Source organism: Papilio machaon, chromosome 3 (genome assembly GCF_912999745.1).
Source record: "Papilio machaon chromosome 3, ilPapMach1.1, whole genome shotgun sequence".
In the NCBI taxonomy this organism is placed as follows: Eukaryota; Metazoa; Arthropoda; class Insecta; order Lepidoptera; family Papilionidae; genus Papilio; species Papilio machaon.
This window is the reverse complement of record NC_059988.1, coordinates 7,389,401-7,413,250: the sequence shown is the minus strand read 5'-3', so window position 1 is coordinate 7,413,250 and position 23,850 is coordinate 7,389,401. Positions and strand designations below refer to the sequence as shown.

General features: G+C 33.3%; 1 protein-coding gene across 8 annotated transcripts; it reads left to right on the top strand.

Annotated features, from left to right (window-relative positions):
- The first annotated feature begins 173 nt into the window (after nt 1–173).
- On the top strand, nt 174–23,088 carry LOC106719569 (dynamin). Of its 8 annotated transcripts, none has more exons than XR_006756782.1 (18): nt 174–392; nt 3,503–3,576; nt 4,081–4,230; nt 8,535–8,738; nt 9,127–9,319; nt 9,573–9,782; nt 10,438–10,645; nt 10,841–10,978; nt 11,704–11,861; nt 12,245–12,351; nt 13,373–13,560; nt 14,076–14,195; nt 14,432–14,446; nt 16,036–16,245; nt 16,586–16,820; nt 17,389–17,536; nt 18,251–18,311; nt 22,887–22,962. XR_006756782.1 is itself a non-coding variant. In XM_045686592.1 (18 exons), exons 1-18 carry the CDS (start codon nt 229–231, stop codon nt 22,948–22,950), a joined length of 2,733 nt encoding a protein of 910 aa, XP_045542548.1. In that variant the 5' UTR covers nt 174–228; the 3' UTR covers nt 22,951–23,088. The 8 variants fall into 8 exon arrangements, 6 of the variants coding, with proteins under 6 accessions (XP_045542548.1, XP_045542550.1, XP_045542552.1 ...); XR_006756783.1 differs by lacking the exon at nt 22,887–22,962 and adding an exon at nt 19,242–19,279; XM_045686592.1 differs by lacking the exon at nt 18,251–18,311 and adding an exon at nt 19,242–19,388 and having other exon boundaries at nt 22,887–23,088.
- Nucleotides 23,089–23,850: the final 762 nt, after the last annotated feature.

The following is a 23,850-nucleotide window of genomic DNA, read 5'->3' as shown; positions in this document are numbered from 1 at the left end:
TTCAACATTTGAAAACAGATGGTTTTTTAAATTACTATAAATAAAATAATAAATAGGATTCATGTTGGGTATATACATAGAAAAAAGAAGCTATATAAAAACGTGACCCGATGCTCGTGTACGCTTGCGCAAAACGAGCCTTGCATCGTATCGATGAACTAAAAATCAGTAGTCTGATATCTGCGGAGACCCTCACAAAACCAGAAGTATTCCAGAATACCGGCAGCCATGTCCGGTAACATAGGAATGGAACAATTGATTCCTATTGTTAACAAATTGCAAGATGCCTTCACACAACTAGGCGTGCATATGCAATTAGACCTACCACAAATTGCTGTGGTGGGTGGACAATCTGCTGGCAAAAGTTCTGTCTTAGAAAATTTCGTTGGCAAGTAAGTGTTAACCAGCATTTTTTTTGCTTTTATTACTTTTTTTATAATGCAAACCATTTTATATAATTCTTACAAAAAAACAATTATTTTTAATTTTATAACGTAATTTTCTCTCTTTATTTAAAAATAATTATATATTTAAATAAATTAAGTAAAGTTTAAAAAAATTACTATTATTATCGAGTTATCCTGACGTAACAGGTAACGAATGATATGAGTGATGGAACATCACATGAACAAGTAATTTTTAAATTGATTATATACGATGATAAACTATAATGTTTAGTCATCGCCATCATCAGCTTAAATTTTCAAAAGTTAAAAATATATCCACAGAAAATTAACTCTAAAGATATATCCCTTGCCGCCCATGAGTATTGTACTATCGCAACCTTGAACAGATCACCGTCCATCTCGTAGAAGGCTAGAAGGTTCGCTTCTTTTGTCTACCATAGAGGGGAAGTGCAATTAGAAACGAACATTTGAAAATGGTACTAAATAAAGATACTAGATATTGCACATCGTGGCCTAAATAATGTGCGCATGTCGAATAGTATTGATCTATTATATCTTGAAGTGGGAAAGCTTCCTTATTATTGTTTGATTGAGTCAAAAGTCAATGCATTTAAAAATGAGTTTTTTATTAGGAGAAAGAAATTGTGTCATAGAAATGTTTTCGTTACATAAGCCGAATAAATTAATTTAGATTTTTAAACACTATCATTTTTCCAATTTATGTCAATTCTATAAAAAATGTGTAAAACGGAATGCCAAAACCATAACCACCACCCACCTACCACCATATTGAAAAATAAATTAGTTTATCGATGATGTGATGTATAGAGGATGAATAAGTTTTAGTTATTTAGAAGTGGTATAACATTAATGTATATTAGTGAAAATGTCCGGGAATTATGGAATGCAGCAATTAATCCCTGTAGTAAACAAATTACAAGATGCATTTGTGCAAATGGGAGTACACATGTCTTTGGATCTTCCACAAATTGCAGTTGTGGGTGGTCAATCTGCAGGAAAAAGTTCGGTACTAGAAAATTTTGTCGGCAGGTGAGCTTATAAAGTATAAACATTAGTGAGTCACCAGATTTTAATGTTAGATTGATATAAATCTTTTAAATAATCTTGTGGTTCAAACTTTTATTGTCTTCTATTATTTCACGACTATTTGATAACTATTGGAATAGTCTGCTTAATGTGACAAATAATAATAATTGGTTTATATTGAATGATATCGGTTTAGTTAGTGGTTGAAACACTTGTATTTAAAAAAATTGTAATTCTTAAAGATATCTTGTGTGCCATTGTCATTGTTTTGATATAGATAACAAAACTAAAAAACTAATTTGTAGGAAAATAATAAAATCAAGGATAAAAAAATAATAATGATAATGAACCTTTTGAGTGCTCATAAATTTATTGATTATTATATACTATATGATGAAATCAATGAAGGATTATAAAGTACAATAAAAGTTTTAGGTACATTAACCTAAAAAGCTCTCTTAACAGTTATTGTTAATTTAGTTGCATGCCTCAATTCCATTCCACTGATATTTAAATGACTTGGCATAAAAGTTATTAAGTTATCTAATAAATCAATCAAAAACCAATTTTTATAAATGGCTAAGTTTTCTGAATTTGCTGTGTATCTCTATGTATATAAATCAAACTCCAGGCTATCATGTGTAAAAGTCACATGTAAAAGTGTGTAAAAGTTTATAAAAGTTCTATTATTTTTAAACATTTTTGCTTTTTCCATCTTTTCTCACCCATAAAAATTATATTTAATATGTATTCAATAAACTAAATGCTCAAATGGGTTTCTAAAATCCATATTTTACGTACATTTTGGGTTGATACTGTCAATGTTAGAAAGCAACATCAAATTTTTGCACTATGCCGAAGTCATGAATGAAGAATGAGTTATAAACTTATAAAGTTATATTGCAAAAGAGAAAATGTTAGTGAGAATAATGTTTTGTTCTGGTAATGTAAGTCTAAAACCATTAAGATTTTATACAGTTAAGATTATAAGTAAGAAGTAGAGGTCATAAAATGTTAGTATTAATAATGAAAAAAAGGTGATGTCTATTTGAATTGAATGTATATTTGTAGTAAAATGGATTGAAAGAGACATACATAACATGTAAATAATTGATGGTAAATTACATTATTATGTATATATTCACTTCTTCATATTTTAATATGTTTATTGATTTTAGGGCTGTCTATGAAGTTATGTTTGTATCTTCGGCTATAGACCTGAGTGTTTGTACATTTTTATGTCCTCGTATAATTATGTTTAAATCCTATATTATGCAGGCACTTAATTTACAACTTTAAAGCAGGAATATAGTTTTTTTTTTTAAATGGGCACACATTCAGTTTAATGATACTGGAATCATATGCACCCAAATCATAATCCTGGATTTGTGCCTGGTTAGGACTATAAGCTATAATGAATGTCCCTTAGTTAATTGTGATGGTCTAAGACAAAGGCGCATAACCTGTAGTTATCTAATCCAGAGCACAAAAGTGAGGCGAAAAGAAGGCCTCCGGAAGCTTTATATTACTTTAAAAGTATGTAGAGTCTGGCAACAACATCTGTAGTACAAATTAGCTGGCTCGCCTGTTGCGATACCATGACTACACAGAAGACAGGTGTCAAGTAGAAGCAATTACGCGTTTCGTCTGACGAATATGTGAAACTACAAAGAATAATAATTTTAGACCTCTGCCCTTTCCTACATTTTTCTTAAAAATAAATGATGGGAAGGGAAAGCGGATTTGACAGAGGAGGGGTTGCATAGAGAGGGAAATATTCTTTTTCTGTGGGTTCCCCGGATCTGCAATTGCGGATATTTATGAGCCGTGGTGCTTTGCTAATTCGGTGAATTTAGGTAGCTGTGCACTTTTTAATTTCGCACGGAGGCAGTCGAAGATAACTGCTATCTGTTATATACAGATTTATTAAAATAAATTTGGAAACTATTAGTCTATACAAAGTAATTAAAAAACTATTATCACTGCTAGTTGCTAGATACTAGTCATGTTGTAAGTTAGTGTTGTATTTAGATATCATTTTTCTTCAGGGATTTCTTGCCTCGAGGTTCGGGAATAGTAACTCGGAGGCCCTTAATTCTTCAGCTCATACATGGAAATGCAGGTATATTTGTAATATTTTATGATCATTAGCTTAGGAAACAGTTAAATTCATTAAAGAGTATTTTAGAAAGAAATTACAAAAAAGTAATGATAGAGTTATTAAAAAGGATATAATAATATAAAGTTATCATTTGGTTCACATGTGTTTATTATCAGGATATAGGCAGGAACCGTGGGTGTCAACCACCCAATGTTTGTCCAGATCACTGGTGTGTCATCAGGGCTGGACATATTATAAGTTTTACATATTTAGTTGTCATTTTGAACATCACATAATGCTTAGAAAATACACTTTGAGGACTTATGCTGTGTAGCCCAGTTTAAATTTATTAAAACAAATTTATAATGTTAAAGCAAAGATTTTGTCGACATTGTAACTTTCTCACTTTTATTGACAACCCTAACGGTAATAAACAATCTCTCGTCCCCTTGTTTCCCATCATGTGATTTGCTCAATTAGCCAATATGCATTGAATATTTTTCATATGTATTTCATGTTTGTCAGAATTTGCCGAGTTCCTACATTGCAAGGGAAAGAAGTTCACGGACTTCAACGAGGTGCGTGGCGAGATCGAGGCTGAGACGGATCGTGTGACCGGCAGCAACAAGGGCATTTCTCCCGTGCCTATCAACTTACGAGTTTATTCCCCCAATGGTATGTCACATGTACAATGACCGTTTCTGGATAATACACGCAGGTTCAAGTTCAATACAAGTCTATACACCATTAACGACGAGCATAGATGCGTGAATGTGGAAGAGGCGAGAGATGTGTCCGAACTTGACCCCAGTGTATTACTTTTTAGCATTACAAAAAAAAAAAAAAACAAAGAGGCCAATAATGTTTGTTTAATATATCATATGTTTTCAGTTAAGCTATCTTTACAAATTAAAAATTATTGATATCGCGAGAGGTCATTGGTACCATTCGTTATCGTCTCGACTATCCGATAGAATATCTTAGGCCCGAACAATATATAATACGACATTTTAAAGCTGAAAAGAACGATGTATTATTTACACGTGTATGTATATAAAAAGATTTTTTTCAATGTGTATTCGAAAAACAAACAGTAAGATGGTAAACAATTAAAATACTGCTTTCAGCTGTTACTTTGTGCTATTGATTTGATTATTATAATTTAATTATTTATACACAAACTGTTGCAGTGACTTATATCTTTTGAAATACATTATGTCGATAAAAATGTAGGTAGTGCTTATTACGGCCGCATTCTGTGGCTCTTAGCTTCACATTCGAGTAAAGGTCAAAAGGCAAAAGTTCAGACTGCAGTCACTTCTTAATGAGCTTAGCGTCTGGATGTTCCACTTCTACGTAATGACTATTGAACAAGTTGCAACTTCATGTGCCTTTCATTAAAATTTGACAAAAAATTAAAGCATGTAGTAAATGCGAAACATTTATATTAGACTAGCTGACGCCCGCGACTCCGTCCGCGCGCAGTTAAAAAAAAACTTAATAGGGGTATGAAAAATAGATGTTGGCCGATTCTCAGACCTACTCAATATGCTCACAAAATTTCATCAGAATCGGTCAAGCCGTTTCGGAGGAGTTTAACTACAAACACCGTGACACGAGAATTTTATATATTAGATTTTTCCAAGTATGACTTGTTAATTATGTTGACTTTGAGCTTCTGGTAACATGATCAGTATCTTTTAAACAAAGGATTAAAAAAAGATATCTTGTCCCTATATTAGGGTAGACTTTGCATTCTTTACCTTTTCCAAGATCTTTTTCAAATAAGACGTAACAAGAGTAATCTTATCACCGATAATCAAGTTGTAATTTATTAGCAAATTGCTGCAAACAATAGCTTTGTAGATAAAGCGTCCGTTTGACCGAAATACACTTCCGTTTTGATTACAAATCTTTGTTAGTACGTTGTTTTTAATTATTTTATTTAAATATTCTGTTGTAAGAAATTAAACTATAAGATCTTTAAGTTATGGCACACGCATCTTTTGCCACTTCGTTTGGGGATTTTTGTTGGTTAAAAAGTTAGTTTCCATGAATGATATCATTCATGACGGACTCTTAATCGTTTCGGCAAACTATGAATCAGTCTCGATCAAGTGCCTTAGATAAAATTACATCTTACTATCTTACTTCTTACTAATATTATAAATGCGAATATTTGGATGGATGTTTATTTGAACGGCTCAACGGATCTGGATGAAATTTGTCATGAATGTAGAACATAATCTGGAAGAACATATAGGTTATTAATTAAGTTTTGTTTTTAATTCCGCGTGGACGGAGTTGAGGGCGACAACGAGTTAACTAATAAATTGAAAACCATGCACCTACTGTATGTTACGATCAGTAGTCATTAGGTACCAGGTATGTTAGTCATTATAGTAATTATAACTTATAATGATATAGGTACATTTCCTGTATGTATATATGTATTAAATGCCTTATTAGTTTGCGAAATTCTTAACTACCTTTATTTCGTCTTTGTCGGCGTTATGAAGATTTTAGTAGATTGAGATCATGAGAGTAAATGCAATGATAGCGGTCGTCTTTAAAAACATCTATTCATATAATACAAGGAACGAGAATGTAGAAATGAAATTAGAGTCTGCGATTGCGTCTAATAAATCCTTAAACAAAACTTGTATTCCTGAGGTAAGAAGAGAGAAGTAAGGTTACGAAGCAGTTGGTTTGCTTTCATTTAATATTCGGCGTAGGAGAATCTAATAACGTTGTGCGGATTGTCGGCTTGTAATGAGATTGCAAAAGATTACGATAATTGTTATGCGATACGCGGTCGATTGTCAGTGACCTACATGCTCGCGTAACAACGCTCCTCTTCACGGCCTTTGTTTATGATTTTTCATACGTAAAACGTACATGTACACTCATTTTATAATTAGAAAAGACAACCGGGAATCCGAATACAGTTAATTCTATAAAACAGAAAGATATTAAAAACAGTATTATTATCAGTGTATGTCTGCATATCATTCACATCTAATAATCTATTACAAATATTAGCTTAGTCATAAATATCAGAAAGATCATAAAGATATAAGAAATTCTGGATTGATTCTTAAAACCTTTACCTTCTTAAATGTGTGTAATTTTATATTTGTAGGATGTATTTTAATTATTTAGTATAATACAGTTAAATATCTTATTATAGGAATGAGAGGTCCCCATTAATATAATATTGTTATTGATAAATTGTATTCACTCTCGATGACCGATATAATTCCTATTAACGTATTAGTCACTCGAATTGATAACGTTATCTGGTGTGTTAATTAAATTAATATCTCGAGAATAATTCCCAGTATTAATCATACGTGCCTAAACGTCCCACAGTCCGTGCAACATAAGGCCATGTATTAACCAATTTCATCAGAGTTATTTGATGATTCGTAGACATTCTAAAAAAAAATGTTAATACCAAACAAATGCAACGTTCTTATCATAGATTTTTTAAGACGTGACGTTGACTATTTAGTAGATTGTGAGGAAACCATCACACCATGAACAGACGTTGTTACCCATTATTGTAAAACATATTCTATATTTTTTTGTAGTAGCGTAACTAAAATAATTGTCTAGGTACGTAATACGCACGTAAGTAGATATATAAGAATGTTTATATTCTCACATCATACATTCTTGTAAATAAATAATTGATTAATTGTACCAACAGTGAACCGAATTGTTTTGCACTTGGTATTTCGCATATTTGCAAGTGACAATGCCTTATGTTGGTCTAGCCGTGGCATTAAATCTTCGCTATCTTATCACTGATATCATCTATTTTGATTCGCGTGTGTCGGATGGAATGTGCTTCTCGATGATCGAAACGACCTCGATCATTTTGTTCTAATTATTTCATTACACGTATCTATCTGTCAATTGCTTTCTAGTGATGGGTATTCAATATTCGAATCCATTTCAATTATTCTTAAACACATAGGATAGTATTATGCAATTTTCTACACATCGAAATAAAAATAGCGAACTGTTTATCGTAATGTGCTGGTGTGAAGTAAATACTGTTTGTATATTTATGATAGCAAAAGTTTATATTTTATTCTGTACTAGCTTTTACCCGCGACTCCGTCCGCGCGGAATAAAAAAATAGAAAACGGGGTAAAAATTATCCTATGTCCTTTTCCTGGTTCTAAGCTACCTGCCCACCAATTTTTAGTCAAATCGATTCAGCCGTTCTTGAGTTATAAATGGTGTAACTAACACGACTTTCTTTTATATATATAGATTTTGGACAAACCAAAATGAAGATAAACAAAATATTTCTTAAATTGCCCTCGATATCGTTATATACTTATTTACTAATGCAGGATACATTAAAATTTTACATGAGAAGGGTTTTTCTTTTTTTATCGCATCTAAGAACAGATGGGTAATTTGCTCAGATTGATTCCCACGACGCTCTCAATATGGTGTTTGTGTCTAGCATTTTTGTAGTCAACACGAAAACATACCTGCGTGTATAAATGTATCAGCAGTGGATACTTTGAGTTTACGAGGTCTTTTCAAGAGGGCATAAAGTTTTTGTCTTTTTTTTAAATAATCGTCCAGACTAAATTGCCAGACATATGTAAATTAATTCAATTACTTCCACTTCCGTAGCGTTTCATTCGTTTGAAGCCCTTGAAATTATTTGGCGTATCGTATAAGTCATTAAGTGTGTTATTAGCACCATCATTTCGGTGCAGCCGGTCATGACGCTAAACATACATATGAACGATTGGTTCAACTTTAATAACTTAACACTAGGTCATGATTATAACAATTTATAAAGACAGTTTGTCTGTGTGTGTGACAACTTGATGTTGAATTAATAAAAAATAATAATAATAATAAAAATCGTTTATTTAGGCAACAAAAGTATGGAATTGAGTCTACAATGTCATTATTGACAAACTTGAATAGTATTTGTTGTTGGTCAGTGCTGAACCTGACGCTGATCGACTTGCCGGGTCTGACGAAGGTCCCCATCGGCGACCAACCGGCCGATATCGAGCAGCAGATCAAGGCGATGATCTTCCAGTTCATCCGGCGCGAGTCCTGCCTCATCCTCGCTGTTACGCCCGCTAACACCGATTTAGCTAACAGCGATGCCCTCAAGCTTGCCAAAGAAGTCGATCCCCAAGGTAAGATTAGAAACGTCTAACCACTTCTTTCCACCTATCATGTCGTCAGTCAACGATCATGTGTCAGTTTGCATCTTTTTAATAGAACGCAAGTCTTATGTAAATATAAAAAAAAGATGTTGATAATATGCATGTTATACGATCACTTTAAAAATAGATAGTGTTTTTACGATAGTAATTATTTATGTCTAAGGTATAATTTAGTAGTTTACCAAAAGAGCCTTAACAAATTTAAATATGGAGGTGTACAGTTATCAATAGTGTTACCTGTGGGCGTTGGATATATGGCTATTTTTGATTTTGTTGTATAAGAAAGGAATACAATGTTAAATTTCAAGTTAAATTTGAGATGGATACAGGTAAAGCAATCGTATTTTCCTGTACTCAGGTCTGCGGACGATCGGCGTTATCACGAAGCTGGACCTGATGGACGAGGGCACGGATGCGCGAGATGTGCTGGAGAACAAGCTGCTGCCGCTGCGGCGCGGTTACATCGGCGTCGTCAACCGCTCGCAGAAGGACATCGATGGCCGCAAGGACATCTCCGCCGCTCTCAACGCGGAGAGGAAGTTCTTCCTCAGGTAACATTCGTGAACACCTAAAAATAGGACGACAGTCACAACAGTCAAGCCAAATCTAAAACCCAAATTGAAAGTGCAAAATTTTATTGAAAACTTTTATTTCTATAAACGATCTTGACTTTTCCTACAAATAGTATTAATTTAAATTTTCCAATGAAAATTTTACCCTTGTTTTGTAATTTTAACTCCTTTCCAGTTTTGTTATTTTATTATTTGTTACTATAAATTAAAAAAATAAAACTACTGTCACCAGTCATCCATCGTACCGTCACCTCGCGGACCGGCTGGGCACCCCGTACTTGCAGCGCGTGCTGAACCAGCAGCTGACCAACCACATCCGCGACACGCTGCCAGGCCTGCGCGACAAGCTGCAGAAGCAGCTGCTCGCACTCGAGAAGGACGTCGAGCAGTACAAGCACTTCAGACCCGATGACCCCTCCATCAAGACCAAGGCCATGCTGCAGTGAGTCTATACTACTCGCTACAATTTTCTTTTTTCAGTCAATTCGATTTCAGACTCGTCGTCGAATTAATATCTAATACTCCTGGTTATATACTATTGTCTCCTTACATACTCATGTTATGTAAACCTTATGCCTTTTATTTACCATTATTGCTTCTTTTAATAGTACATTATATAAGTTATATTTTAAAATCTTCACTATTTGTTATTGAAGGTTTGATAAGGCTACCTTTTTATTTGATGTATGAGGATGTTGATGTAATGTGTGTGGGTGAAATCAATGGCTAAACATTTTTAAACAATATATTAATTCATGTACCATGATGTTATTTTTTCATTGTTGACATTCTTTAGGTATAGGTGAAGTGAAATTCCTTGTGTATTTAAATACATGTATTATTAATTAATACATACATCCAAAAACTTAAAAAATGTTTTGTTACACCATTTTTTTGTTAAAAAAATAAAATTTTCTTTTTTAATTCCCAACAAACCATAAGAAGGTTTACGATTTTAGTTCTACATAAATAAATACATCTTAATTTTCATAACAGGCATAAAATATATAATCATGTTACTTCAGGTCTATATTATTTCATTGGTTAACTGCATTATAATTTTTAAAGAGAATCTAAAAATGCTTGCACACTTGCAGAATGATCCAGCAGCTTCAGACGGAGTTCGAGAAGACTATCGAAGGTTCGGGATCGGCTCAGATCAATACTAACGAATTGTCCGGAGGAGCTAAGATCAATCGACTCTTCCACGAACGTTTCCCATTCGAGATCGTCAAGATGGAGATCGACGAGAAAGAGCTGCGTCGAGAGATCGCATTTGCCATCCGTAATATACATGGTATCAGGGTTAGTATTTAACAATTTATACTTATTTTTACTAGTTTGCTAAGAATTCATAAGAAGTGATCTGAGATCATATGTTATTTAAGAGTTATATATGGTTAAATATCAACAATAACATATTGGACTTGCTAATAAAATAGATACATGTCTTTAATTAAAATACATTATATTTATGTTAGTAAATGATTTATGTTGTAGGTGGGTCTGTTCACGCCAGATATGGCGTTCGAAGCCATCGTGAAGAAACAGATCTCCCGGCTAAAGGAGCCCTGTCTCAAGTGTGTTGATCTCGTCGTTCAGGAGTTGTCCAATGTTGTTCGTGTTTGCACTGAAAGGGTGAGTTGAAATAACTAGGCTGAACTAAAATATTTTATACAAAGATATTAAGATATTACCACAAGGATCTTATGGCAATTTTTTGACATTGAAAGGTCTACAAGTTTTAAGGGTTACCAGTGATCAAAAATTACCTAACTTCTTTCGAATGTCATCCATATTGCAAAACCAATTACTCGAGTTCTCGTAGTAAATCTTTACTATTTAAATTGATAAATCCAAGTAGGAAATTGATCTAATTGTCATAACATCATGCGTGATATTTTTTTTTTGGAATTTCGAAATTATGAAAATTTAAACAGTAAAACTGCTACAAAAAAAACTTGTGAGCCGTCATGGGACGCCTGGCAGATGTGAAACATCGTGTGTGTACAAGTAATATGCATAAAATATTAAATATTATAATTAAATAAATAATGATAATAATAATAATAATGATAATGATAATGATAATGATAATGATAATAATAATAATGTATACCTCAGTGTACACTCTACTACACATAAAATATATATATGTATACCTCAGTATAGCGTGGTGACCCGTCGCCACGGCAAGCGTCACCACGCCAACAATTCGGTTTACAAGTGATCCTATAGATGTTTCACATCAAAAGACGCCATAAGATTCTTGTGGAACTATTATTTTCAGATCGATCTCAAGGATCAAATATTGATTCGTGAATCAACGACAGATATTATATGTTGCGTTATACATATTCCAGATGTCCCGGTACCCGAGGCTGCGCGAGGAGACGGAGCGCATCATCATGTCGCATGTGCGGTCTCGCGAGCAGCAGTGCAAGGACCAGCTCGTGTTGCTCGTAGACTGCGAGCTCGCATACATGAACACCAACCACGAGGACTTCATAGGATTTGCCAAGTAATGACACCAATAGCTTAATGATTAAGAGTATTGATTACCGACATGGCGGTTGTGGGTTCGAATCTCGTCATTTTCGGGCACCTAGAAAAAATAGCCCCCATAGCTCACCTGTACATTACAATCAAAAAGATTCAAATTAATCATTTATAGATGGGATATTAGAAAAACTGTCTATCTTAGTTTGGATTGATGGATGGATGTATGTATGTTTGTTTGTTAGAAGGTACCTCTAAAATGGCTGCATAGATCTCAATGAAATTTGGTATAGATGTAGAACATAGTCTGGAGAAACATATAAGCTACTAATTAAAGTTTTTTTTTTTAATTTCGCGCTGACAAAGTTGCGGGTGATAGCTAGTAAATATAAAAATATCTTGCAGTGCTCAGAATCAGTCGGAGAATGCAGTAAAATCTGGTCACCGCACACTCGGCAACCAGGTGATAAGGAAGGGATACATGTGTATTCACAACCTTGGTATTATGAAAGGTATGTACAATATATCATTTTCATTATCAATATACATTGTTTTTGTTATTGTTAATGTTTGTTTATATATGAAGGGGCAGGAGGGCCTTCATCAGAAATCATATTGTGCGAGTATAAAAGCGAGTATGTCGGCAGGTGGGCGTGAACAGATCACGAGTCCTTGTTGCAATCGCAGTTGTTTAATAAGGGTTAGGTAACCAAAAATACACAGTGGAACGAACACTGCAATGTCTAACCAATGCGACATCAACTTAATTAAGCGGTAGATTTAATTGTTAATTTAGATGCTAAGCGATTCGTCGCAAGCGTGGTGCGCGGGCGCCGTCTCGAACAACACTGTTCAATGGCCGCCCTCACAACCATCGACAGTGACGCTTCGCTTGGCTGAAAAATTCAACCAGTCATTTGACTTTGGCGGATACGCCGACATATATAATCTTAGGTGAACCACTGATAACAGCTCATACGATAAGAACATTTTGTGAATCAGTTTTCTAATCTGATACAATTGAAAAAAAAAACAGTGATAGACGCCAGCAATAACAAAATCGGTTGCACGAATTGACCAGCTCGCCCGGTGAAATACCACGACCACATAGAAGACTGACGTGAAGTGGAAGTAATTCCGCGTACAGTCTGATGTGTGCGGTGCCGGAGGCCTCATCTTAGTCCTCTTTTCCTTCCCATCCCTTTTCTTATAAGGAAAGTATGGGAAGGGGAGGTGGATTTGATGGAGGTGGAGATGCATAGGAAGGTAAAATATTCTCTTTTTGTGCGTCTCCTCCTTCGATTGAGGGTAGGCAACGCATCTGCAATTGCGAATGTCTATGGGCAGCGGTCGTTTCGCCATTTCGGCGAATTCATGTGGCCGCTTGCTCGTTTGCCACCTTGTAATATAAAAAAAATGTAAACATTTTATAAATTAATATTTGAATAGTCCAAAACATCGATTTATGATCACATCCAAAAGTAAAAAAAAATCTCTGTCAGAATTGCATCATAGCTCAATGTGTGTGCGCAGGCGGCTCCCGTGACTACTGGTTCGTGTTGACATCGGAGAGCATCTCGTGGTTCAAGGATGAGGAGGAACGCGAGAAGAAGTACATGCTGCCTCTTGACGGGCTGAAGTTGCGCGACCTCGAGCAGGGCTTCATGTCACGTCGGCACATGTTTGCACTCTTCAACCCTGAGGGCAGGAATGTTTACAAGGTATTACTCATTTCAAATATCTTGGCGGCTCAAGACCTTTGGCGCGCTGAGCTTTAAACCCCTCCATTCCGCTACACCCCAATACCTATAATTGTCTTCTGCTCAGCGACACTGGCGAAATTAAGAGCCCCCAAGATATTTGAAAACAGTTATACTACCGATTGAAAGATGAAATATTGTAAATAATGTTTACAAGGCTTACTTTACATAAAAAGTAGTAAATTCTTAAGTAGTAATTAAGAATCCCTGTTTTAGACTATTAATACTTCTGTCCATACCTATCGCGAATCTTTTCTAGTATTAATAATATTGAAATTTTCTGAATATTATTATTAATTTATCAATAAAATTTTCGTCATCAGTCAAAAAATAAATACAAGTGATATCTCATTTTAGAAACCCGCTCTTCGTGATTTTTTGGAATCACCTTTCGAGCTTTAGTGATTAATGGACGTTCCCTAAGTGACAATTGTAGGTTTACATAAAAGTTAACATTAATTACGGTGTTATAACAGGATTATAAGCAGCTGGAGTTGTCTTGCGAGACACAAGACGACGTTGACTCGTGGAAAGCATCGTTCCTCCGAGCTGGAGTCTACCCTGAGAAGACCTCCGAAGCCGCCAACGGAGACGAGGTGAGATATATACTTATTGTTGGGTTATTTCAGCTTCTTTTTTTTCATATTTCTAATATTTCTATATATTTTATTCTATTCTAAAAACGCCTCTATCAACTATCTATGTCTATACCTTATCTTAATTATTAGCATTTATATTATTATAAGTATATAACATATATATGACATGTATATAAAGTGTGAATGCCTCCATTATGTTTTACATTAATGTGTTGTTCTGTTATGCTATACAGGGCGAAGGAAATGAGGTTTGTCATCGTAGCCTTTTTTAAATCAATATACGGAGTCATTTAGTTATATTGTTATTGTTGATTTTCGCTTTTTATGATGAATTTCAAGAGTTATTTGTGTATATAATTTGATAGAGCCGTTGAAAGAAGCGTTTGGGGTCTCTTGAAATACATGTTTGATGTGGCTTGTCCGCCTACTGGTGCTAACTAAACTAGAGAATCATTAATGTGGCACTTTCGCACTCACAATGCACGCTAACTTATATAAGATAACTTAAATGTAAGATTAAAAAAATCTTGTATGAGCAGGAATTTAAAAAAGTTTGTAAATTTACGATTTTTTTTTCTCAAATTTTGTTTGAACTTTTAAGTTTTTATTTTTTATTATTTGTTTTTAGTTATTTCTACCTCTTGGGTCGGCTGACATTAAGAAAGTAAGTGATTAGTATTTCACAGCTTGTTTGCCGGATTTGAAAAATGCCTAGGGGGTGATATTTTTTACTTTGAGTAAGTCTAAGCTAATCGCACAATACAAATTGCATGAGCAATTTATTTAATTGGCTAAATCTCTTATTGTATATATTGTAGAGAGAGAATTGTAAAAAAGCTTTATAAAGCTTTATTAATTAATTCCGGCTCATATAACATTTTGGTTGTGGTCAGAGTTTTTCTAGTACTGTTAGAGTTGTTGCATTTCTGGATTGTGGTGAGTAAAATAAACACAACAAAAAATAACATAACATTAACAATGTAATATGAATAATTTGTACTGCTCAATTGTACTATTTACCTTATTTTATTGAATTAATATATAATTTGAATGAGGTAATATATAAAAATACATAATAATCTAAAGATAAAATTAGAGTTTTACTAATACTAGTATACTAGTATATTTGAGCATGGCAACATCGTGTTAGGAATTAGGTTATTTATGATATACTTTTTTGTTTTTAATGTTTTGTTTTTATAATAATTGTTTTTCATAATGCTTTAACATTTTGTGTTATTTTAATAATCGCCTAATAGATTGTTAAATATTTTATAATTTTGAGTGCAAGTAAACAACTAGATATCGACTGGTCTTTGTGGTGAAGGATTTTTTTTTATTGTTTATGGAAAAAATGTCGTAAAACTCTATGGTCGGAATCTAGTTGTAAACGAAATGTAGAAATGTGTTGTCTATAAATGCTGCTATGATTCTCTACAAATATCAACACAATGACATCAACACTTCAACAATTGTATGAAATGTTTTACATTTTTTAGTACTGTTGTCGTACAAAAAGGACTGATATCTAATTATATAGCTTTATGAAATAAAAGAAATAAGAATCGAGTTTAAACATAACAAAATGCAACTTCTTATATGATTTTCTTATCAGATCAATTGTTTGTGAATAAATAAAAAAAAGAAATGGGTTGGATAATAATAAAAAAATTATACAGCGAATATTGAAATTAATGCATTTAAAATTCAACTTTTTTTTTATAATCAAAGTAGTAACAATATACACATTACGTATATAAAACTATACATAATGAAAACGATTTAAATGTTTCGATGTATTTCCTTGTAATATGTATTGTATGTTAATTGTTTTCAGAACTCCGACAGCGCTGGCTCGAGCAGCATGGACCCGCAGCTGGAGCGACAAGTGGAGACCATCCGCAACTTGGTGGACTCGTACATGCGCATCGTGACCAAGACCACGCGAGATCTCGTGCCCAAGACCATCATGATGATGATCATCAACAACGCCAAGGACTTCATCAACGGCGAACTGCTCGCTCACCTCTATGCCTCCGGTGATCAGGTAGCCATGTTACATTAGTTTATTATCTATATATATAAAAGAAAGTCGTGTTAGTTACACTATTTATAACTCAAGAACGGCTGAATCGATTTGACTGAAAATTGGTGGGCAGGTAGCTTAGAACCAGGAAATGGACATAGGATAATTTTTACCCCGTTTTCTATTTTTTTATTCCGCGCGGACGGAGTCGCGGGTAAAAGCTAGTCTCTTATACTTAGGATATTGTCTTAGGTGATTGATCTCATGGAGCAAAGGTGTCGCCATAAAACACCTTTCTTTTGAAATATTAATGAAATAAGCTAGGTTTGGTTATATATTGATCTAATTTGTACAAATACAGTCTCAAATGATGGAAGAGTCCCCCGAGGAGGCGCAGAAGCGGGAAGAGATGCTGCGCATGTACCACGCTTGTAAGGAGGCGCTGCGCATCATCGGTGATGTGTCGATGGCCACCGTCAGCACCCCTGTACCGCCGCCCGTCAAGAACGACTGGCTCGAGAGTCGCCTCGACTCCAACCCTCGTCTCTCTCCTCCCTCGCCTGGTGGACCGCGTCGTGCCACCCCTGTACAGCAAGGTACCAACTCTCTCTACATTACAAGAAATAAACTGTCTCATTATCTATGGATTCTTTACACACTACTTTATATAACAGGAATGCAAAGAACATTAACAATGTTATATCAATAACTTGTACTGCTCAATTACCTTATTTAATTGAATGATATGTAATTTGAATGAGGTAATATATAATAATCTAAAGATAAAAGTAGTGTTTTGTTAATACACGTATATTTGAGCATGGCAACATCGTGTTAGGAATTAGGTTATTTATGATATACTTTTTGGTTTTTAATGTTTTTTTAAATAATAATTGTTTTTCATAATGCTTTAACATTTTGTGCAATTTGAATAATCCCCTATTAGTAATTAAATATTTAATAGTTGTGAGTGCAAGTAAACAACTAGACATCGACTGGTTATTGTGGTGAAGGATTATTTTTATTGTTTATGGAAAAAATATATCGTAAAACTTTATGGTCGGAATCTAGTTTAGTCTAGTCTAGTGTCGTAGTGATGTGTCGTAGGAATGCAAAGAACAATATTAAAAGTGTACTAAATCATTTAATAACTGTACCATGTAGGTTCGCTGGGACAACGTGGGGCTCCGCCGCCGCCCGCTACTGGAAGGCCGGCGCCGCCGCTGCCGTCGCGACCGGGAGGTGCTGCGCCCCCGCCGCCAGCCGGCCGCCCGCTGCCCTCGCAGGGACTGCCCGCACCCCTCATACCCACGTGAGTACAACACACTTAGACATCCTTACTTTTTATATTAAAAGTCTGACAGCTAATAGAAGAATGCCTAGCCATGGCCCTTCTACCTAATTAAAGGAGAAATTCCGTAAACATACAATACGAAAATGAGGCCATTTGACTGGTATAAATTCTACACAAATCCACAGGGCAAGCAACATCATATTTTTTTTATTAATTTTGTATCAATGAAAGAACTAAAATTTAACAATAGCGTTAGGAAACTAATCATCGAGTCAATTTAAAATATATTTTTATGTTTGTTTTTATAATATTATAGATGTCGACTTAAAAATTTATGAAAGAAAAGAACAGTAAGTCTGTCATGAAAAGTACTTTTGTATGTAAAGTTATGTTTTCGTCCATTTAGTAATATGTCAAAGTCTTTATGTGTACGTTTTAAATCAACTTAATTTTCTTAACGAATTAGAAAATTTCTTTTTATTAGACACATTGTTACTAAGTCAGGTAAACATCGTGTAAGCTTTTTCGCTTTTAATTTATCTATTTCATTGGGTGATGTAACAGCCATAATATTTAGTTATTTGGGCTTTATATGTTTAATACATAACTAACGTTGATCATACATAGGTGATTGGTGATAAATTGTGTAGAGAAATAACTTCATTTATGTTATAACTTTACCATTTAGGATGTTATTTAAAATACTGCAAAAGTTTGTGGTTATTTTCACAGACGGCGCTAAGAGGCGGTCCCGGCGCATCCCTAACTAATATATGTTACATATTTGCCTAAGGTACTAACTCTTGCCCATGTTAACTTAGTACAGTTGAACATAGCTCTATTGTGACCGCTTACATCAACACTTCCCTTGTATTGTCCATACATTAACCTATCCAATCATTTTAACACTAAAATATCTATAAAAATCTTCATATTAATATAATAGTTAATATTTTCAGCAATCGTTTGACTCAGAATTTTGACTGTATTAAGTTAATAAAGAGTCTGAAATTTATAATATTTTTAGTCATATTTAAATCACGAATACTTATGATGCGTCAGAGAACGTTGCTTCCAATATATTATATTAAAATTATAAATGAATGTAGCAATTAAAGATTACCAAATAATGGTTTACTGTACTAGTTGTAGATGTGTTACTGAATTAACTTTTAAAGCTTCTATTTTATAATTATTTTGCGAGAGAATGTACCGGCAAAACTTGTGATGATATAATTATTTTTTGTGAGGTTGTGACTCCATTGAAAACTGTATTTTGTTATTGAATATTTCAGTGATAAACATTGTTAAGTACATTTTCTTACAAATGATGTTAAAGAGGGCTTCACTATGTAATGTACAGTCAAGTGTATGTTAGCAAGAAAGCACTGCATGATTTGATATTTGTGTGTGTGATCTTCTATAATTGATTATATTTTCTGGACACTACTTTCTCTTTCGACTTCTTTTATATTGTCTGATGTAGATAAATTAGAGAATAAGCTGTGTTTTCTATTGTATGATATAATCACAGTTGCCCTGTAAGTGCTTACACTATATCTTTATATTATGGCAGTTACATTACTAGATAGTCTTACAGAGAAGCTGTGAGAGATTTGAAATCGGTATCGTTTCGTTTAGTTGAAAAATTGTGAAAAAGTTTACATCGAAAATGGTGGAATGGTGGCCGAAAGTAATTCATTAAAATGACAACAATGATTAGGCGGCCGGGCAGTGGCGGTGCCGGTGCTGTAGCGGCGGGCATGGGCCAGCTGCCTCCGCACATGCGCCAGCAGATCAACCAGGCGGTGGGCCAGGCCGTCACCAACGCCGCCATCTCCGAGCTCAGCTCCGCCTTCGCGAGATTCAAGTAAACAACGCTCTTCGCTCTTCGTACCCCGCTCTGCGATACTCCGCACGCAAAACGACTCATTAACTACTGATTGTGTACAGAACGAGCGAGTGTGTGCGTTTGTTTGGCTAAAATTGGCTTATTATGAAGTGGTATTCAAAATTATTGCATGCAAGAGTACATATAAGAAGCTTACTCATGCAAAAATTTGTACGTATATTACACGAGTTATTCGTACACATGTAATGCGTACACAATGCCAGTTTCAGCGTACGCGTTCGTACTCGTAACGCACACAAAACGCGTACGTCTTGCGAAGACGCTTTGTTTCATAACTTTGTCAATTTTAATACCATCTCTAGATGTTGAGCCTTATCATTGTACAATATTAACCTATTTGTGTACATACAATTTGTATGCCACTTGTTTCGTGGTGTTATGTCAGCTTTCTGTTTGTGTTCCTAACCAACAACGACAATGCTTATGTTATAAATAATTCAATGTTGACCAGTGAAAATAACATTGTTAATGATTTAATATTGTCAAATGAGTTTAATTGCACAAAAATAAATATTTATAAAATCATACTAGTTTTTATGCAATTCGACTCATAAATATGTAACATCTTGCTTTTGTGCTATTAACTATATGTCCCAAAAATAATCGATATATCTTGTGATAGTGTACCGATGTTACCATAGTGTAAATTTATATATTCTATAATTTATGGTCCTTCTATATGATGTAAAATGTTCATTATTTGCATCGTATAACAATTATTTGAAGATCACACACATTTAGTGAGTAACAGTGCTTTGGAAGTATTGAACATACGATATATGCTTTACGCTTATGACGGCTAAATGTTAAAAAATATTTTTTTTTTAGCAAACAACGGTATATTTATTAATTAAGTAGTATATGGGTTTAGTTTTATTTAACATTCCAGATTATGAAGTATGAAAGAAATTAAATGTTATATGGTAGAAATTAGTAATCGACTTATGAACTCAGTATTAACTGCGCGTTTGATTTATGCAATGTTGTAAAATATATTTAAAGGATGCATATTATAAGACGAAAAATTATCTTTCCACTGCTATTTGACAAAAATTTATACATAAATTTTATCAATGGTATCTTATTTTCCGTTTTCGATGAATAATAAGAATTTGAATGTCATAAACACGGATCATATACAAAGAATTAATATACATCTATTCCTGTATAAAGAAAATATACCGAAGCTATATAGTATCTTTAAATATAAGAAACAGTTCAAAGAGCAATTAATTAAGAAACGGCTTAACTCACGTTTGATCGTCGGTGCCGTCACCGGACCGGTTTCTTAATTAATTAATTATGATGTCTCACGAAGTTTAAACAATTTAATTTAAGTTCAAAGATTAATATAAAAAAGTAGTCATCCGCCGAGAAAAATATTTTTTAATGTAATGTCGATATTCAATGAAGTGGGCGGAGTCAAAGCTCCGCCCCTTTACATGCGTGCGCGCACTTAAATACGTCACTAATTCCTTGTATACGTTCCGTGTGATTGTGACCTTGAGTTTTTACTATCGTATCACATATTTCTATCTCTGTTTCTCCAAAAAGAATGAAAATGACAGCAGTATATTTTCATATGTTTTTTGAACAATGGAACAATACGGTTTGATCGGTTTTGTATATCTTGCATATCAGCATACGGTTCTTTAGCCGCTAGACGTTTACGTATACACGCTACGTAATCTGAATATGGTTATTGTTGATGTTGATGCACATTACTGTAGTTTAGATCGCGTTACAACTTTCACACTTTGATGTCTAGGTGTTCCGATAGCTTACACATGTTAAACTAGGATGTATCCAGTATACGGATTCTATTATATTAACTTATTTACTATTCAAATGTTGTAACTTTTATGGTAATTATCACTGTAATGTTAAACCTGAAAGTATTGTAACGCTGCATTATATTCGAAAGTTGTTTGAAAAATGTTTGTAAAATTATATTGTACTTATAATATGTAAGACCAAAGTTGTCACTTATATTGTTGATATTAGCAATATCTTTGGTCAATTATTAGAATTCTTTCATTGTGGAAACATTATTGAAGTTAGTTATTAAATAATATATTTAACAATGCAATTTTAATCCTAACTATTGCCTGATAATGTAGATTTACATCTAATCTAATCTAACAGTACCCTTTACATCTTTATTATTGATACAGAGAGACTTTTACTTTGATTACACATGGATTTTATTTTTTTAAAACAGAGATTGTATTTTTTAACGATTATAATTTTTTAATTCGTTGAAAAGCCAAGTTCCTAATATAAGACGATATCTCTAAATGCATGTCTCGCATACAATATTAGGAAAGATAATCTAACGTTTTGCTCTTTCTCTCTCTCTCTCTCTTGTTAATAAATAGCATTAGAATTATTGAAAAAAAAAAAACGTATAAACAGAAATTGTTGGATTTGATATAGTTTATGAATATTGTTAATCAAATGCTCTGTAAATAGTGTGATTAAACGCTATATGTGTATGAATATGTTTGATTTATTCCAGTAGGCTATCTCGATTTGCTTGAAACCTCTTTAACAGTATGTTTTTTTTTCTGTGAGTTATCTACGGATTTAATTAGGTAAGCGAAACCTGGATTAATGTACATGTTGTGTTATAATAAGATTTAAAGCATAAAACATATTTAAAAGCTAAATTTTAACTGCAGTTTTTATCAAAATAGTATTTATTCTGGTCGTTTGGAAAAGCAATGATCTCCATCTCTGTCTATTTTAATGTGTTAAGAGAAGAAAGAAATACTACATTTGACAATGTAGTATTTATTTAATACTAGCTCTTACCCGCGACTTCGTCCGCGCGGAGTAAAAAATAGAAAACGGGGTAAAAATTATCCTATGTCCGTTTCCTGGTTCTAAGCTAGTTATAGTGTAACTAACACGACTTTCTTTTATATATATAGATTAAATGTTATTATTTGAAATGTATAATGCTTTAAATTTTATTAGAACATTCTGTAGGTGTAATATAATACGCATGGGTTATAAGGTAGTTGTATCTTTGATAATTTGTTCTTCTTACTTTCTTTTCTTATATTTAAGCATGCTAAATGTAGGATTTTATTTTTAAGAGATAGGAAAGCGATGTTCTCATATATATGAGAGATTCTGAAAATGTATTTCTTTTTGTATTTTTAATTTATCTAAGTAGGATTATTTTTTAAAAAAATTTATAAGATTTGCTTTTTTTTGTCTTAAAACATTTAAGCACGCTTTAAGTGTGATATCACAAAGCTTTGCTTTCAACTCATAATGTTCACAATTCGCTATTTTTAACTGCATCTCACATTTTGCTAATATGCAAAGATTATCTGACAGCCATTGTAGTTAAAATTCACTTTGTAGCTTTTGGATGGCAATAGCTGTCATTTGATCTGAGCGTTATTTTGCAAAAATCATTTATAAATCTTTTTTTTTCTCATTTAGCCGACCAGTACCGAACGCTCCACCGAAGCTGCCCGAGCGACCGCAGAACGGGCGGCCATTTTGAACGCGCCTCCACTTTGCCGCCATTTTGTGATAGCCCACTGTAAATATGTCATCTACGTTACTTCTATATTTAGCAAAATATTATTAACAGGAACGGTTAATAGAGAATTTATATAAGACCAGAAATATTAGTCAATATAGTGTTGGCTTAGGTTATATTTTTTACCTTTTGTTTTGAAGCATTTCTTTTTAAAAATACATAAAAAAATCGATATATAATTAAATAGATATATGAGGCTTTAAAACACATATCTGTATTTAAGTATTTCATTTAAAGAAATACATTTATTAACGACAATGAATGAAATTATATTTGTTTTAATATTTGACCATTTTCCTATGATCGTTGAGTGTTTAATCATTGTGTATAAATAATTATTTAAGATTTAATATTTAGTTTAATTTAAATGAAATAAATTATGTAGATACTTAATGAAAGTCCAAGTGATAAAATATATTTATAAATGATTCGTATAAATATATAAAATAAAAAAGCTATCTTCAATTAATATCTTGATGATTTCATAAAATAATAATTATTTAATAATTATGAAAAATAACTTTGATTTTTTTTTGTCGTGGATTGTTGAAAAAGTAAAAAGAAACGCTATATTTAGCGATTTAATATGTAATTCGTTACAAAATATTTTAATTGCCTAAACTATGTATTTATGTGTAATTATTCTTGAGGATCACAGGATATCCGATCAACTAATACATATTACATGCCTAGAGCTTTTTAAAATGTAGAGTAAAGGAGGCAAATAGACATATTATAATAGAGACAGCTAACTAAAAAGCTATTAAATCAGATTATAAAAGGCAAATTATTTTACTTACACTAATTAATGTGGGTTTCTGAGCCCAAAAACTCCGTTTAAAACATATTGTTTTGTCAAAT